Below are 15,802 nucleotides of genomic sequence, written 5' to 3'. Positions count from 1 at the left end.
GATTAACATTCTGTGGGCAGGCCTACACTTTGTACAAGATTTTTACATAGGTTTAAAGTTTATCTTGCACCCATTGAAGACAGCTAATGGTACAGGATTACTACAACTGTTTCCTTCAATAAAAGTGAAGCTAAAATTGGGAGTGAAAATTTAATTTCCTAGGTATCCCATTAGCTATTAGTAAATATATCTAGTCAAAACCAATGTTCTCTGTCTACTTTTTAGTTACTGTTTCAATACTGCTTTGGGGAAAAAAATAATTTCCCTTAATTTACAGTGAAAAGAAAACTACAATATGGCCTTTTTACATCAAATCAGCCCAATCAGCTCTCCAAAAGATATGCAGCTGCTGAATTTACTGTTCAAGACAGTATTTGTGTTTTACAATAAAGTTGGAGCTGTATCATATAATGAGATAATAGGTGACTTTCCCAGGATTTCCAGCAGAGAAGGTTTCCACTTCGTTAGCACGAGATAATCGCAGGGCACCTGTTCCAGACTGGGAAGTTCCTTTCAGGGGCAGGATCAGTCCCTGGCATTGTTTAACCTCTCCTCCACATTCTTCTTTCAATGGTGGGATTATACTGAAGCATCAGGTATAACCCAGCTACATTCATCTGCAAAAGGCTCCAAACTCACAACAATGAATCCCAGGCTGGGGTTAAATTCTCATTATTTGCTGAAGAGGGAGGGTTAACACATAAGATGTACAATTCCCAGTAAATTTACAGCAGCCGCCCACCCTCTCCATCCCAGATGGCTGACCCAGCCTAGAAAAGTTGTTGTTTAACCAGGAGAGGAGTTTGGAAGTCTTCCAGCTGAGCAGAGTTTTGTCAGGAAAACTCCCCAATTCATCAGACTGTTCATGTTTTGCAAAAACACCTCAAGTTCAACAAATTTTTAAAAAAATAAAAATAAAAAATTTGCAGAAAGGATGCTAAAGAGATGTGGATTTTGGTCACGAGAGGGCTGGGAACAGCACGTCCCACTGGAAACACCCTGAGCCAGGCTTTCCAAACCACTCCCATGAGCTAGGGTTTCACCTCAAAACTTCTCAAGAACTGGAAATCCTGAGTTCGAGAAAAAACTGGGGCAGGAAGAAAGGTATTCCGACAAAATTCCCCATCTCCACGTGCTGGCAAACGGGAGGGACATTCCCAGCCTCCCTGCCCTGCCCGCTTTTGTCCAACCAGGGCCACGGGCTGGGACTGCTCCCTCGGGGCAGGGACACGAGGGGGAAGATCTGCCCTGGTGGGTCTGAACCACAGCCCCTCCCCTGCTCAGCCTGGCACAGGGCTTTGCCTCACCCACTGGGCAGGCAGGGCAAATCCATGGATATGGGAACAATCTGAAGCTGAGCCTTTTCAGGGCAGCGCAGGGTACCCTTTGTACAATTGCCAAAGCGTTTCTCCCCCTCTCTCAGCCTCTCTCTAGACAGCTGGGATGTTAACACTGCTCCTTGTACTGTCAGCCTCCTCCCTCACATCTGCACCAGAGGCAAAAGCTCTGCTTACAGAATTGCCATAAGGACAAGATTTTTTAGGGGAGCATCTTCCCCACAGTCTGTTGATTACCCACCAGTTGGGAGTGGTCACCAATATGGGCAAACAGTAACTTGCACCTTTAAGAAGCCCATTAAGTGAACTCGTGTATTGTTAGAAATCTGGTTAGCAGAAGGGAACGATCAGTCTTCCACAGAACACGAGACAATTAATTTCTTCTTTTATGCACTAAGAATGTCTTACAGCAATGGCTTGGATCGTGGCCAAGTAGATAAGGGCAAGTTCATCCAGACCCCGAGACAATGTTAGTCCAACAACCTGTGCAAAGATCAAAAAGATGTAAAAACCCAGTCAAAGTAAAACTCCATTATTTTCTATGGCTTCTTGTTGTAACAAGTTCTAACTCCAAGCCTTACTCCTGTGAGCTGTACACATAATGTTATGTTAAACATGTTATTCCTGATCTGGGGAAGAACCACATAAATTATCCTTGCCCCTTGTGAAGAAATAAAGAACAAACAGCATATTGTATGGGATTAGAGATAGATTAACTCTGACAGTTTTATGTTATGACTCAGATATTGCTCGTGAATGTATTTAATGTAATAATATGAAGATGCTATTACATAAAAATAACTTTTTAAAAGCATTTCTCCCCCTCCCTCTCAAGCACCCTAGCACTGAAACACAATTAATAATTAAATACTGTATCTTAACCTCCTTTGCTGTGACATAAATCAATATTGCACTGTAGTTACTCTGGATTAATATCAGGCAAGACCTGAACGCAGACATAATTGTGACAGAAAAAATGGGTTGCTATTACCAGTATTTGCATACAGCCATCATACCAAGGAAATTCTGATTCTGCTGCAGCATATAATTCTTTCATAAAATAATGGAGGTTTTATTAGGATCTAAAAATATATAGGTACTTTTTTTTTTATGTTTCCCTCATTTGTGGTTTAAAACATGCTGCAGTGCTTATGCCTTTCCTGTCTCAGCCTTAAATACAGCAGATTTTGGTGCTGGTGAGTAGCTTGAGAGGCTCACTTGAAGGACAATTTGCCATTTTGAAGGAGATTTTTGCATTAATCACCAGGTATTTTGGTATCACCCAATTATACCCTTACGATACCCTTCTGTTACAGTTCTGCACAGCCCTTGCTTGTGAGTGAGCTGATCTACCACTGTAAATTCCATGAAGAGGAACACCTGAACTCTGAAACACGGGCTGAAAAGCTGTCTAAACCAACCACCTATCATCAGAGTAATTAATTCCTTTCCCAGACAGGTCTACCCAAATTTGTGTTGAAACTCATCGCAACAAATACGCAGAATTTGGTACACAGGTGAGATAACAACAGCAAGAGCTGTGAAATGTGATTCCTAGGAAAGGTACTGGGACACACACAGCATTCCTCATGTTTTTAGAAAATTAATGTGGCTGTAGTGATATCTCAAGTACAATGATCTCTGGTTTTCTACTGAAACATCAGCAATGCAGCAAGAAACCCAAATCCTTTGGGATAGTGTAAATAGCTAAGGAGGAGTACGCTCAAAATTGAAGAAAAGCTCCTTCCAAACTGCCTTTTTTTTTTTTTTTTTACCCTGTATTGACCTTTTTGCAAAGACAGGCTGTTTCTTACCATGCCCTTTAGTGTCAGATCTGTTAAGGGAGATCTGTTACCATGGAAATCTGGCCAAACATGTAAATCAACAGTGAGGAAACCCACAGGCAAAGATTTCTTAATCAGATCCAGGTGACTGTTCAAGTATGTATATATACTGTGAGCACTGCAAGAAAAACAAGTTGGGAAAAGAGGGGGGAGGTTATTCATCAAACATAAAACATTTGTACTACCATCAAATGCAGGAACCCCATCAAAGCACAGCAAAATCCCACTGCCTGCCAAGGCCATGGCACTGCAGGGATGTCTCTGTGCATGTGTGCTCAACAGGCCATCAGAATTCCTGAATTTCCCGGGATGAGGGGAGATAATGTGACCTTGAGTTTGTCCACTGACTCCTAAGGGTCCCCAGAGCTGTTTGAGATTTGGGGGCTGCTGCTGCTCCTCTCCCACAGCTGAGAGGGAGGAGTAGGAGGATTCCAGACAGAAATGAAAACCAAATTCCTGTGCAAATGTTTAAAAATTTCTCTGATTAATCAATAGTGCTGGATGTACAGCTTTCCTTTTTTAAGCCATAATTATTTCAATGTGTGTTATGATTAAAATGCAGCACTAAGGGTGGAGGAGAGAAAGTGAGTGGCTGCTATTTTAGGGAGGAGCTCAACATGGGCCTAAATATGACTGTATCTAAGTTCAGATGCTACACCCAACTCCACAATATCCAACAGACTTTTTTCCTGGACTTAGGACTAATGGTGAATTCTTCAGTGCCTTGGCTTGCAATGACTCTAGTGACATTCCATTTTAAAAATGTTGCAATTACACTCTGAATATTTTTTTTCAAACTCTCATCCTATCACAAACAAACCCATATATATTTTCCAACTCCTTGGAAATCTCCAAGTGGGGCATTTAATTCTAGACATGTGGGTCAATAATAGCATCTAACCCTAATTACAATTGATTAGTCATTGTCTCATCCACTGCAGACCCAAACAGTGATATTCATTTAGCCTCTACATGTATATTCAATCATGCACTAATGAGATCCCTAAGGGAATTTGGCATATGCTTTACTAGTTTGACTTCTGACCCACTAGCAGCTGTATATTTATACTTTGCATTCAACCATTCAGCTGCATGTTTTTTCAATTATACCTTACCATGTGTACACTATCAGAGGGTATCATTCAAAATGAAGTACACTTGGAAGACATTAAAATAACTAATTTACATCCTTATTCACGTCCTTTAAAATGTACTTTATGTGTCTTCCTGGACCTGAATTATGATAATTTGGAGGTCACCATCGCTTTTTTCCCGTTGTTGTAAAAGTGGCCCTGTTTTCTCCGTCCCTAAAGACTCTACTACAAGCAGTACATGCTAAGGATAAAGTCATTTTAATTCCAGTCTCAGGCATGGCTTGACTGTTGGGAAGGATAAAAAAGGAAAGCTTCACTCAACCACAGACCCACCAGACATCCCAGCTTCTTTCTCATCTCTATCCTGGTTGATAGCTCTCACAAGGATTAGCCATTTGTGCAGCTCTGTCAGAACACAAGCACTGAACAAAAGGAGGCTGAAGTTGAGCCAAATACGCTTAAAATCCACATAACCTTGGAATTACACTTTTTTCCACACCTTTTCACCTTTTTTTTCCTAAATATAGATAAAGGTTCAAGGCACTACATTTGGACTGAGTGACCAGCAAAATCCTTCAAACACTTTCCAGTTCCTGGTTTACCACCTTTGTGTTTAACACGGTATAACACCACCAGCTCCTGGAGCTTTTTCTCTTCAGTTCTATGAGAAGGTATCAGTGGCAGCTGCCTCTGACCTGCAGAGCTGAGCAGGAGCTGCTGCCATGAAAAAGGAACTGTGCTGAAAGCAGAGAATAAGAAATCAATGCAAGTCTGCTCAGAGTTATGTTCATACCTGGGACACGACTTCAGAAAGCAACCAGAGGTTGGTATTTAATCTGTTCAGGAATCATGGAAGATGCCATCAGGTATCTTTCAGGGAAAAAAAATCTAAAAATTCCGGATTTCTAAATTGAAAAAAAAGGTTCTAAACCATCTAGAGTTACAGAAAACTGCCAGATATGATTATTATGTTCTGCTAGAAAGATCCCAGAATTGCTGATAGATCCCGTGTGTGTTAACTTCAATGCTTTCTTTTCAGGAGATCTCTCTTTAGATGGGAAAATGACATTGACATCTATAGGAAAGGGAATTCTGCCCTGAAACATCACTTCACCAAGTGCCAAAGGACATAGAAACTTTGCTGTCAGTTAGGCACTTTTCTTCTCCAGAGATTAGAAATGGTCACTCTAGAAAACAGAATTATTTAAACTTAAAAGCAAAAATTATCATATTCTTTAATTTTTAAAAATTTTCTACTCTAATCTACCTGTACAGAATTTAACAGAGCAGTGATGACTAAATGTCAGATGTACACAAGGTGTAGGATGAAGAGCAAAAGTGATACATCACAGCAATTTCTGCTACTCACTGAATTGCCTGAAAAACCCCAAGTTTTGGTGCTCACCGATTTTGCCCACCAGATTGACCAAATGCTAAATTTAAATTGTCCAGAAAATCCTCCTGTAATCCAACCCTCTCCCGTTCCAGTAAAAGAAGGGTGAAAAAAGAACCCAGGAATAGGACTGGGAGGGTTGCACAAGCCTGGCCTTCAGCAGCAGTGGTCAGAGCTGGTTGTCTGAGCCTCTCACGCCCTTACAAGTCACCACAAATCTCTGCACCGGTGCTAAACACAGCTGGAAATCTGCTCTGGTGTGGGCAAAGGAGAGTTTGCACAGGGAAACTCCTGAGATCAGCTGCTCAGCAGGGACCTGCAGCTCCAAACCTGCTTCTTAGCAGCATCAGCAGAAAGGGAGGACAGGTTTGGGGAAGCAGAAGGAGTTGATAGGCAGCAGCAAGCAAGAGGCACGGATTTGTGACCTCTGATGTTCTTTTTTTAATGAGCTACACATGCATGTGCTTAACTCTTCACTGCACTGCACCCAGCATGGGAAGCAAAGGCAGCATGGAACTGCACACCAAAGTATGGAACTCTCATTTGCAATGGCTGAACAGGATTCAAATTCCTACACCCACGCAGAGAATAATAAACCAAATTCTCTGAACTATTCTGCTGAGAATTCCAGTGAAATAATTTATCATCACCAATAGCCCTCCAAAACAAGACACCATGTTTGAAGGGAACCTACAAGAAAGATGGAGACAATTACAAGGGCCTGGAGACATAGGGAATGGCTTCAAACTGCCAGAGGGCAGGGCTAGATGGGATATTGGGAAGTAATTCCTCCCTGTGAGGGTGGGGAGGCCCTGGAACAGGTTGTCCAGAGAAGCTGTGGCTGCCCCATCCCTGGAAGTGTCCAAAGCCAGGTTGGAGCAACCTGGAATAGTGGAAGGTGTCCCTGCCCATGGCAGGGGGTGGGACTGGATGGGCTCTCAGGTCCCTTCCAACCCAAACCGGTCTGGGATTCTGTGTATTAATTATATGACTTAATGTAAGTAAAACATTATCCAGAGTTTGGACCAACAGCAGCTACTACTTGCACCTCTGATGAGGCTGAAGTTTGTGAACCATGTAAAAACAGGAAAAAATAAGGAGGAAAAATAAGTTCAAATTTCAAAGTTCTTGATTTTTGTTTGTTCAAATTAAATTCTTCAAATTTAACAAATATTTGAGAAGGATGGGGAGAAAGAGGATGAGAGAATTAATACTGTTTAGTAAATTTATAGCTATACCAATGCTTCATTAGGAAAGTGTTATCTGGAAAGCATTACAAAAATACCATTGAGCAAATTAACTTCATAAAATATTACCACTCTTTTTATAAAACATTACAACTCTTACTATCAGTGCTATTCTCCATTTTACTAACTGCAGGAGACTCAAATCCAAAGTTATGACACCATACCCTTGGATAATATGGAGTTCTACTCCCAATATTCTGTGTTTAGTGTCCTGTTCACATCACAGTCTCAGTTTTTGCACTGTGGCACTAGCTGTGGTCAGTCAGCTCAGCATCAGACCCAAAAGACACAAGTAGGCTACTCAATAGGCATTTTTCCAGCACAAAAAAAAATGGTTTATCCTGGCATTACAGACTAAACTGTTTGTCTTATGTTTGTGCTTCAAATAGGGGCACTGGAAAAATGGCCTGAAAGCCAGAATTTTGAAAAGGACCCAGTTCAATCTTTATTCCAAACATACACAGATGCATTTATTTCCTGATTTCCTTTTGCAGAGAACAACAAAGAGAATTCTAGGAAGCATGAATCTGTTTCATATTGAATGAAGTCCAATACATTTCTGGGAATCCTGGTCAAGTTCTTAACAAACAAGTAAGGCAGTGGGCCCTGCAAGGCAAGGAAGGGTCATCCAGAGAAACCAGGTAGGGCTTTATCTCCCCGGGGAGGACTGAAACTAACTCTGTAACTACGCGTGCTTAATCCATCTATCACGACTGACCCTGCCTCTCAGACCAGAGGGAGAAACTGAAGGGAAAATGCCAAGTTTGCTGGTTTTTTTCTTTAATCTAAGGAGGAAAAAGACATTAAAAGAGAATCACATTTTCATCCAACATGCCCAGCTGTTCAGCTGAGACCTCTCTGGGAGTGATGTGAACCATCTTAGCATGAATCCAAGCCAAAAAAGCTTGAGAAAGTCCAGGCCTGACAGAAGTGTCTGAACTGTCTTCATCCACTTCTAAAGCAGAACAAGCTCAAATTCCACATCACACACAGCCTCTGGTTCAAGGAATCCTGGAGTTACCTCCAAGTCACCCCTCCATTTTACGTTTTGTCTGAAAATCCATCCTGGGTTTCTCTGTTCTATTTGTGCTGCCATGCAGGAGTTTCTCATACAGTGGCTACACCTTCCTTTAGATGACTGTTTCAAAAATACTGAGTAATATATTCCTAATTAAGCCATATCTCCTCCTTAGACCTTAATTGTTCCACCTACAAATTAAGACACATTATTAGCCCAAGGCATGGAGATCTGCTGAACAGGGCTGGTGCTATGGAATCAAGAAATACCCTGGCCTGGACAGAAAAGCTGAAAAGCAAAAAGTTAATATCATTACTTAGATATGCCAAAGGTATCCGAGGGGAGTTTAAACCTTTTCTTTTTGAGCAATCACCTGGAAAGTCTTCATAAATACTTCCAGCCCACTACCAGACTGTTAATTCCCCTGATTCAGAATGAGGACACTACTGGGAATACAGTGTGCATCAGTTTGTAAGGCAGGGATGTGATAAAGGAATAAAACAGTGACCTGGCTGCAGCTTTTGCCTCTAATTCTGGAAAGGCGACATGGCCTTGCACCACATGATCGATCTGAAAAAGAGAAAAGCAACATTTTGGGGATGATTACATCTTAAAAATTCAGTCCTGGAAAAGGGAAAGGCAGTATCATAGCTCTAAAAGAGACAAAAGAGCTTCTAAATTACTCATGAAGTGTTAAATCCTAGACCTAGAGAAGCCAATGGCAAAACTCCCACTGACATTCAGGATTTGGCATATAAACACTAAGAAAAACAACCAACTTTGCACCAAACCCAGGCCAAAATCTAAGCATGCAGCTCCTCAGTCAGGAGAGCAAGGTGAAAGGATGACTTTTTTCCTGTCCTCTTGTCTCTCCAATTCTGCATAGATATCCTCATTGGAATTCTACCAGAAGCATCTTCTTGGCCCAAACCCCTACATCTTTCTCTATCACACTGTTATGATAAAACACAAGGTGTGTTGTCATCCTGATAGATGCTTCATACATTCATTGCAGGAAACAAAATGTATACCCTGAGAAGCAATTACTGCTATAAAAGAAGATCAATATAAGCTCTGCCTTATACTGAATTTATAAATCAGCTTGTCCTTCCACTCCAGAGTGGTCACCATTACTCACAAAACAAAGTATCAGATAGAATAATATGGGCTTTTAAGACAATAATTCAGCAGGTTTTGTGGCCTCTTGGTAATATCCCATCAGAGATGACAGTAAAAGCTAAGGAGGCAAAACTAGAGCTACTCAAGAGCACTGAGTGTATTTGGCAATACTTACTGGCAGCAAATCACATTAGTATTTAATCTTTAACAGCACAAACCATAGTCCTGAACCATATAATGAAAAATACACACACGGGAACATAGCAAAGAAAATAATACATGTCTGTTCTTCCTGAGATTGGCATCAAAGACAGAGTTCAAACCAGAATGCACCAGAAACACAGCTCAGGCCTGAACTCTGCAATCCTGCATCATCTCTTCAGAACACAAGGGCAGCTCCTAAATTCAGAATTAAATCTGTAAATGAGTATCACATATTGGTGTGTGCTATGAAAACACTGTTACACGAAACTTTTACAGGAGTTATGAAGTTTGATATTTAAATGCCCTTAATTCAAGCCATGGCCACATGAGGGATGCACCTAGAAACCCTTTTCTGCTATTTTTTATTTCACAGTTTGTAATGATGTCATGCCATCCTTTGTTGTGCAGTATCTTTCTTCTTATAAATTTTGAAAATACAGTGTAAAACCCCATTAAATATACAGCTAAACAAGAATTTTCAGAATGAGGGACTTCTTAATTCTTCATTTGCACTCTATCTAAAACAGTTTTCAAAATCCAACTGGTTTCTTTTGCAGCTGTATCAAAAAAAAATAGAACTTTTTAAAGGGAACTGTATCAGTTTTACTTTTAAGATGTTTGATCAGACTTCAAATTTTATGGAAATAATTCACCTTGGGGCATTGATCAAGCAATGGAAAGAATCCCTAAACATGTCCTTATTTTTTGTTTGTTTTCAGAAAACTTTAGGTGTGAGGAAGCAGGAGCTTTGAAATGACAGAGATAATAAATGCAATGTACCCTGCACAGTGCACATGGCACTGTCTCCTCCCATGGCTCCCTATGTGTTTTTTGTTCATACCACCTCAAGAAAATCACATGGGATATTCCAAAAGTGCTTTAATAAGACACTTTCCCTAATATTCCTCACAGTGCTTCAAACTGACTTTTGCTATGGGTCCTAACAAGACCATTCATTTTTTCCAGTAATTTCTTTAATGATTCAGAAATGTCTTGTTCTCTGGTACAAGAAAGGAAAGGATTTTAAAAATCATCTTTTTGAAAAGCCCTAACTCTCATTGTACATTTTAAGTGTGGAACCACTGTGAACCAGCCAAGAAAAACTACTGACTGGCTGTATCCTGTCTGGAGCTTAGATAAGTGTATTTACCTGCTTGGGATTCAGCACACAGAACCTTCCCTCTCAAAAGTGTTCTTGCAAAGCAACACACAAGATTTGCCATTTTGCTTGGAAAATGGTGGTGTTATGAGCATATGTTTATTATTTTATATAGATATTGTTTCATTTTATGTCTGGTTGTAGCAGTTATTTGTAAAATGGGACACTTTTTGGTTCTAGCCCAGCCTCAACTTGAAAAATTTAAAGCACACACATCCCATCTGCTGCAAAAGCAGTTTTTAGCCACAAGGCTAAGGATGGGCTGGAGATGGGGTGGAAAGACAGGCTGCAGGAGGAGGAATGACTGTGCCACTGAAGCTGTGACACAGAGGAATGTCAGGTTGACGTGGCCAAGGAGGGAGCACAGAAGGGATCCCCATTCACAGCTCAGTTTGGGGTGTGTCCAGGCTTTCCCATCCAGGAGGATTTGTGCCTCTCATTCAGTGACTGTTCCATATGGAATGTATAAATGCAGTGATGCCCCAATGCATTTCCTGGCCATGTACTCCCATCTCCATGCTTTTAAAGAGGTGGGTGGTGCTGAGTCAGAGAGCGATTACAGCTGCAATTGGTGACAGACCAAACCCACGTGCACTTGGGACTTTCCAAGAGGACGCCCACAGGCCTGGGCCTGTCTCCTGCAGCCTCTCCAGAGGCCCTGCAGGTCAGCCCTGAGGGCAGCCAGTGTTTCCACAGGTTGGGCCAGATGCCACAGGGAGCCCCAGAAGCTCCAGGGTTAAGCGGTTACTGAACTCTTGCTGACACCTTTGGACTCGAGCCTAAATACTGTTGTGTACCTGTAGCCTTTCTTTGCAGTTGATATCAGTGTTTTAGTTCTGACTGCCTTCCTGTAAATAAGAAAATTAATTTTTTAATGAACCCAGCTTGGCTTTAATTTTTGTTGGTAAATTAGATTGACCTAATAGTGGTAGACTCTTTGTAGGGAGGAGAGAACTGAGGTGATGGAATAATATGTTGCTGTTATTACTATTCTGTCCATACATCTTTCATTTATGGTCATAAATGAGCACAACTGATCTATATAATACAATATCTATTTCTTCATATTTCTTCATCTCAAAGTCTGTTTCAGCCTCCTGCTAAAGTAAAGAATGAAGCCTATTTGCCTGTAAGATAATTACAATAACCATCACCACCACCACCACCACCATAAAAGGAAGACGTGCCCTGTATGTAATCCCCTATCTATATGCAAATTAACATTATGTAAGAGACGTAACACTCATCTAATTGTTAATTGCTTTCAGCAGCCTAGTACATCCCATGATCTTTCAGAGGTGTTTCAGGTCTGAATTGCCAGTGATGGTATCCCAAGACCTGTCCGTGGCTCCAAACACTCACCAGTTTTCCTGTAGCACTTTGGCCTCCCTCATTCAACCACAATCCAGGTACCATTGCAGAGAAATATGGTCCCCAAACACCAGGCACAAAAATGGGGGTTTCACTGACCTGGAAAAGCAACAGAAAGCTCTGGTGAATTAAAGCGCTTGTCAAAGTAGGAACTCCACAATTAAAGCTTGGAAGCTATCAGAGTCCAGTACTGAGACAATTCCTGCTCCTCCTCTGGAGTTACCAATGGAAGTGGAGATGTACAGGTAGAGATTTACTCTAAAAAAATGTGGAGAAATGTGTTCCCCCATTTACATGATTTTTGCTGACAAGACACACCTGCCCCCACTCATCCCCACTGACAGAACAGCTGGACCAGGCCAAACAGAAAGTGTGAAATTTCAGGAATAGGAGCTGTATTTTACAGGGGGAGGGAAACTGCCTCATTTCTCCAGAAAAAGGCCTTATTTAGAGTGACGAGTAGGATACAACACTCTGCTTGATTGTCAGCAGCAAACACAGCCAATGCAATTGCCAATAAGAGCGTCCAGAGCACCCATCCTGTACATTTGGAGAGTTCAGAATCAGGAAGGAATCCTGCTGACAGAGGACAGTGATGTCCCCTGAGGTCTGCCATCAGCTCCCAAGGCTGGGAGTGGAACCTCAAGTTCCAGTGCCCTCACAGCACTGCCAGGAGAGTTGGGTGCCTCGGGTAGAAGCTGCAGACCTGGGCTGGGATCTGCCTGGGTTCAATAGGAAACGTGCCTGGGCAAACACCAGATTCTGCCCCTTACTTAGGCTTAGCTTTCCACAAACCACTCCTTGCTTCACACTTGTGAGGGCAGATCAGGCAGCTATCTGAGCACTGGCTCCCAGGCACGGAGCAGGGCCGTGCTCTACCACTTGCACACAAACAGCCCCGGCACAGTGACGGCCCCTGCACTCCCTGCTTCAGTGGTTAGACCACTCAGGATGTGGGAGACACTGCTTCATTTCCTTTCTCTGCTTCAGAAGATGCAAATTACCAGTTTATAAGGGTGGAGGGCATTTTCCTTCCTCTTACAAAGTGGTTCCACTTTCAATAGACCAGACAGACTTTCTAGACTTCTTTCTGGTTCTGCAGAAAGTAACACTCTCCAGTCTAGCAAGTAAGGCCCAGCACGCACCAGAAACTGAGATGGTGGAACTTGGGTCCCAGCACTTGCTCCAAAGACTAATTGTGAATTCCCCACTGGTTGAACATGGAATTCTTGCAGCAGGGGCTGGAGGAGACAGGCCATCCATGCCCTGCCAGGTTACCTGCTTCTCTTGGAAGCAGGATCCATGTTTCCTCCTCTTCCAGGACCACATATATATACCCAAGTTAGACACAGCCATGATTTCACTGGGAAAAGAGAACAGCAGTGCAGTCCTACACCATCCCATGATTTATGCTGCACTTCCCACTGATGATGGCTAAATCTGCAACTGTGTGTTCTAGAAAGTGGGAACTACTAGCAGAGAAGGATACAAGAGAACTAATTGCCTAACAAAATCAGTCTGTGTGTTTCCAATGCTGAAGAGCAAAACCAGAGGTCTTAGTCAATGGGACAATGGGGTTTTTTTGTATTTAGACCTCGCTCCTCAATAGCAAAATTCTAGACCCATTGAAGGATGCTCAATGTTTGCTGTTGAATTCAATAAAGCCTGGACTTCACATCAAAATAGTTTTGAGAATAATTAAAAATTCAGGCCTGTTCCTGTTAAACTTGATGCACATTCTCTCTATATTTAAACAGGCTGAACTTTAAAGGCAGTTTTTACTAGCAACTAGGGAATATGCTCCAAGATGCAGTTTACTGGCATTTGTGCATCACACATGTTTAGTAAATACAGCAGCAGGGAGGTTGCTGCACAAACAATAGTCTGCTCAAGCCATAAACTTAGAGTACAGCTGATTCTTGTCGGGAAGTTAAGTAGGAAAACAAAACAACAAAAATTTGTTTTTCAAAATCCATCACCACAGTGTCAAGAAATGCTGGTTTCTCTCAGGAACACATCTAACAAATCTGGGAATCCTGCTTGGTTCTCCCGTGTCAGCTCTAATGCCCTGACTTACTCTCCCTACAGATGTATGTGCACACGTGTGTCTGTGTGTCTGTGCAAGATTTTGGCTGACTAAACCCATTAGAGCAAGAATAGCTGCACTGAATTTACAAAGGCATTTATGACTCCAAGTGGACGAAGCTACGTCAAAAACATTGCAAGGACATTTGGTTTTGTTTTGTTTTCTCTTAAAACTACAAATTAATACAGCTTTGAGTTTTCATCACCTCGATGGGGCAAGCCTTCTTTTACGATTTCAATAACAAAATGAAGTGCAACAAAAAGCAAATCCTAAAACAAACTGATTTTTAGACCAATTCCATTTCACTGACCTTACTGAGAATGCAGCATGTGGTCAAAGTTACCAGTCAGTATCTGCTCTGAACTAGTGATGGAAGCATGGGGAGAACCCAAACATCCCAACTCATTCCCATCCTATAGCTATGGACACAGCACAGTGTCTCAGTAGGTGACAAAGAACATGTAGGGCAGAAGGGGCCTGGGGGTTTGAAGTCTTATCTCAAAATATTTGTGATGCAGCAAACCTTGCAGTGTTCTGCAGCCTGCCGAAGGAAAAATCTGGTTATGCCAAAGGGATCAAGCTGAAAATCTGCTGTGTCTCTGAAAAAACCAAGTAGCCAAAAGACATTAAAGGCATCAAAACGCTTTATGAAATCAGGGGAAAGTCTAAACATCAAGAAGGACAATAGAGTTTATAAAATAAAAAACAAAACCCACACCTTTTCTCTGTCATTAGTCCACAATTTACCAAATTGTTCTGTAAGTCTGACAACACCAAGATGTTTAGATTAATTAAAAGACCAAATTCTCCCTGCAGCCAGTACTTCTGACCTAGTGTTTTGGACAGTCACAGGAATTTAGGACAGGATATTTCCATGCTGGCTCTTCTCACATTACACTGAGACCTTCCTATCCTCTTACTACTGAAGTACCGTTTGTACACATTCCAGCAAACTTTCAACACATGAGCACAGCAAACGAGGGCATTGGGAATTGCCACACTGATGAATAAAGCCAGCGGGGCACTTGGTTATCAGTTTTGTTGCTGTGGGAACTTTTAACTGGAATAAAGAACAAGGGCTGTCATGTTGGGCTTTACTGATGATAGGGCATCATCAGATTTCCCATTTCCCCCTTTCACTTAAGGAGATTAATTCACATTTTGCAGACTCTGGGCTTTGATGCACATGGAAAGGAGGAAAACTGGGAATAACAAACTCCCCAAAACAGACACACAATCTTTGAGAAGCAACAGGGTGAGCATCCTCCTGTAGCTATATGCATCAGAAACAGCAAATGGTTTCCATTTCCCCTCCTTGAAATATTTGGACGGTGATTAAATCTTTCAAGCCACGCAGCTGGCATTTGTATTTTCATAATAAAAAGTCCTAATTCTGTTTGAGTATACATCCCACCCAATCCCACTAAAACACACGACTAGACAGAGGCATAAGGTTGGAGAAACAGTGCAAAGTTTGCTGCAGAACCCAGAAGAAAAGAAAAGCACAATTTGCCAGATTCAGGGCTATTTTGGTTACACTAACACCACATCTCTTTTACAGCTTTCAATTGCCTTCAGACATTCTTATGGCGGTATAGGAGGATCAATGTCATTATTTTTTTTTCCTTTAATGAGCTTAAGAAAATCCTTAATCTTTTTAGTAGAAAAACAACATGTGTTTCAGATTAATGGGCAATTGATTTTTGTTTTTAAAGCAAATAAGAGATGTCATCCTTCTCTGGAAGTTAAAATACAAATTCAAAGGGAGCCCAAGATTTTCTGCCTTCCATTTAACTGAAATTCCTCCTGTGACACACTCCCACTGTGAGACATAGTAACAGTTATTATCTCCTATATAGAGTGAAACTGAAACACAGAGAGGATATCCTCTGCTAGAGGTGAGAGTGATCTCTGCACAATTAATGCAGCA

At 41.6% G+C, this 15,802-nt stretch overlaps 1 protein-coding gene across 11 annotated transcripts in view; it reads right to left on the bottom strand.

The window, feature by feature from the left end:
• FGGY (FGGY carbohydrate kinase domain containing) overlaps nucleotides 1–15,802 on the bottom strand; it is a 257,963-nt gene that overhangs the window by 35,085 nt on the left and 207,076 nt on the right. For all 11 annotated transcript variants that reach the window (XM_017733516.1, XM_017733514.1, XM_017733509.1 and 8 more), the window contains 4 exons: nucleotides 11,778–11,885; nucleotides 8,442–8,503; nucleotides 3,152–3,299; nucleotides 1,746–1,820 (listed from right to left, as the gene is read on the bottom strand). In XM_017733516.1, coding sequence (XP_017589005.1) covers nucleotides 1,746–1,820; nucleotides 3,152–3,299; nucleotides 8,442–8,503; nucleotides 11,778–11,885 — 393 coding nt within the window. The remainder of the gene's footprint in view (nucleotides 1–1,745; nucleotides 1,821–3,151; nucleotides 3,300–8,441; nucleotides 8,504–11,777; nucleotides 11,886–15,802) is intronic.

This window comes from Corvus brachyrhynchos, unplaced genomic scaffold, assembly GCF_000691975.1.
Source record: "Corvus brachyrhynchos isolate BGI_N302 unplaced genomic scaffold, ASM69197v1 scaffold34, whole genome shotgun sequence".
NCBI classification, from domain to species: Eukaryota; Metazoa; Chordata; class Aves; order Passeriformes; family Corvidae; genus Corvus; species Corvus brachyrhynchos.
This window is presented reverse-complemented; position numbering and strand designations above follow the sequence as displayed.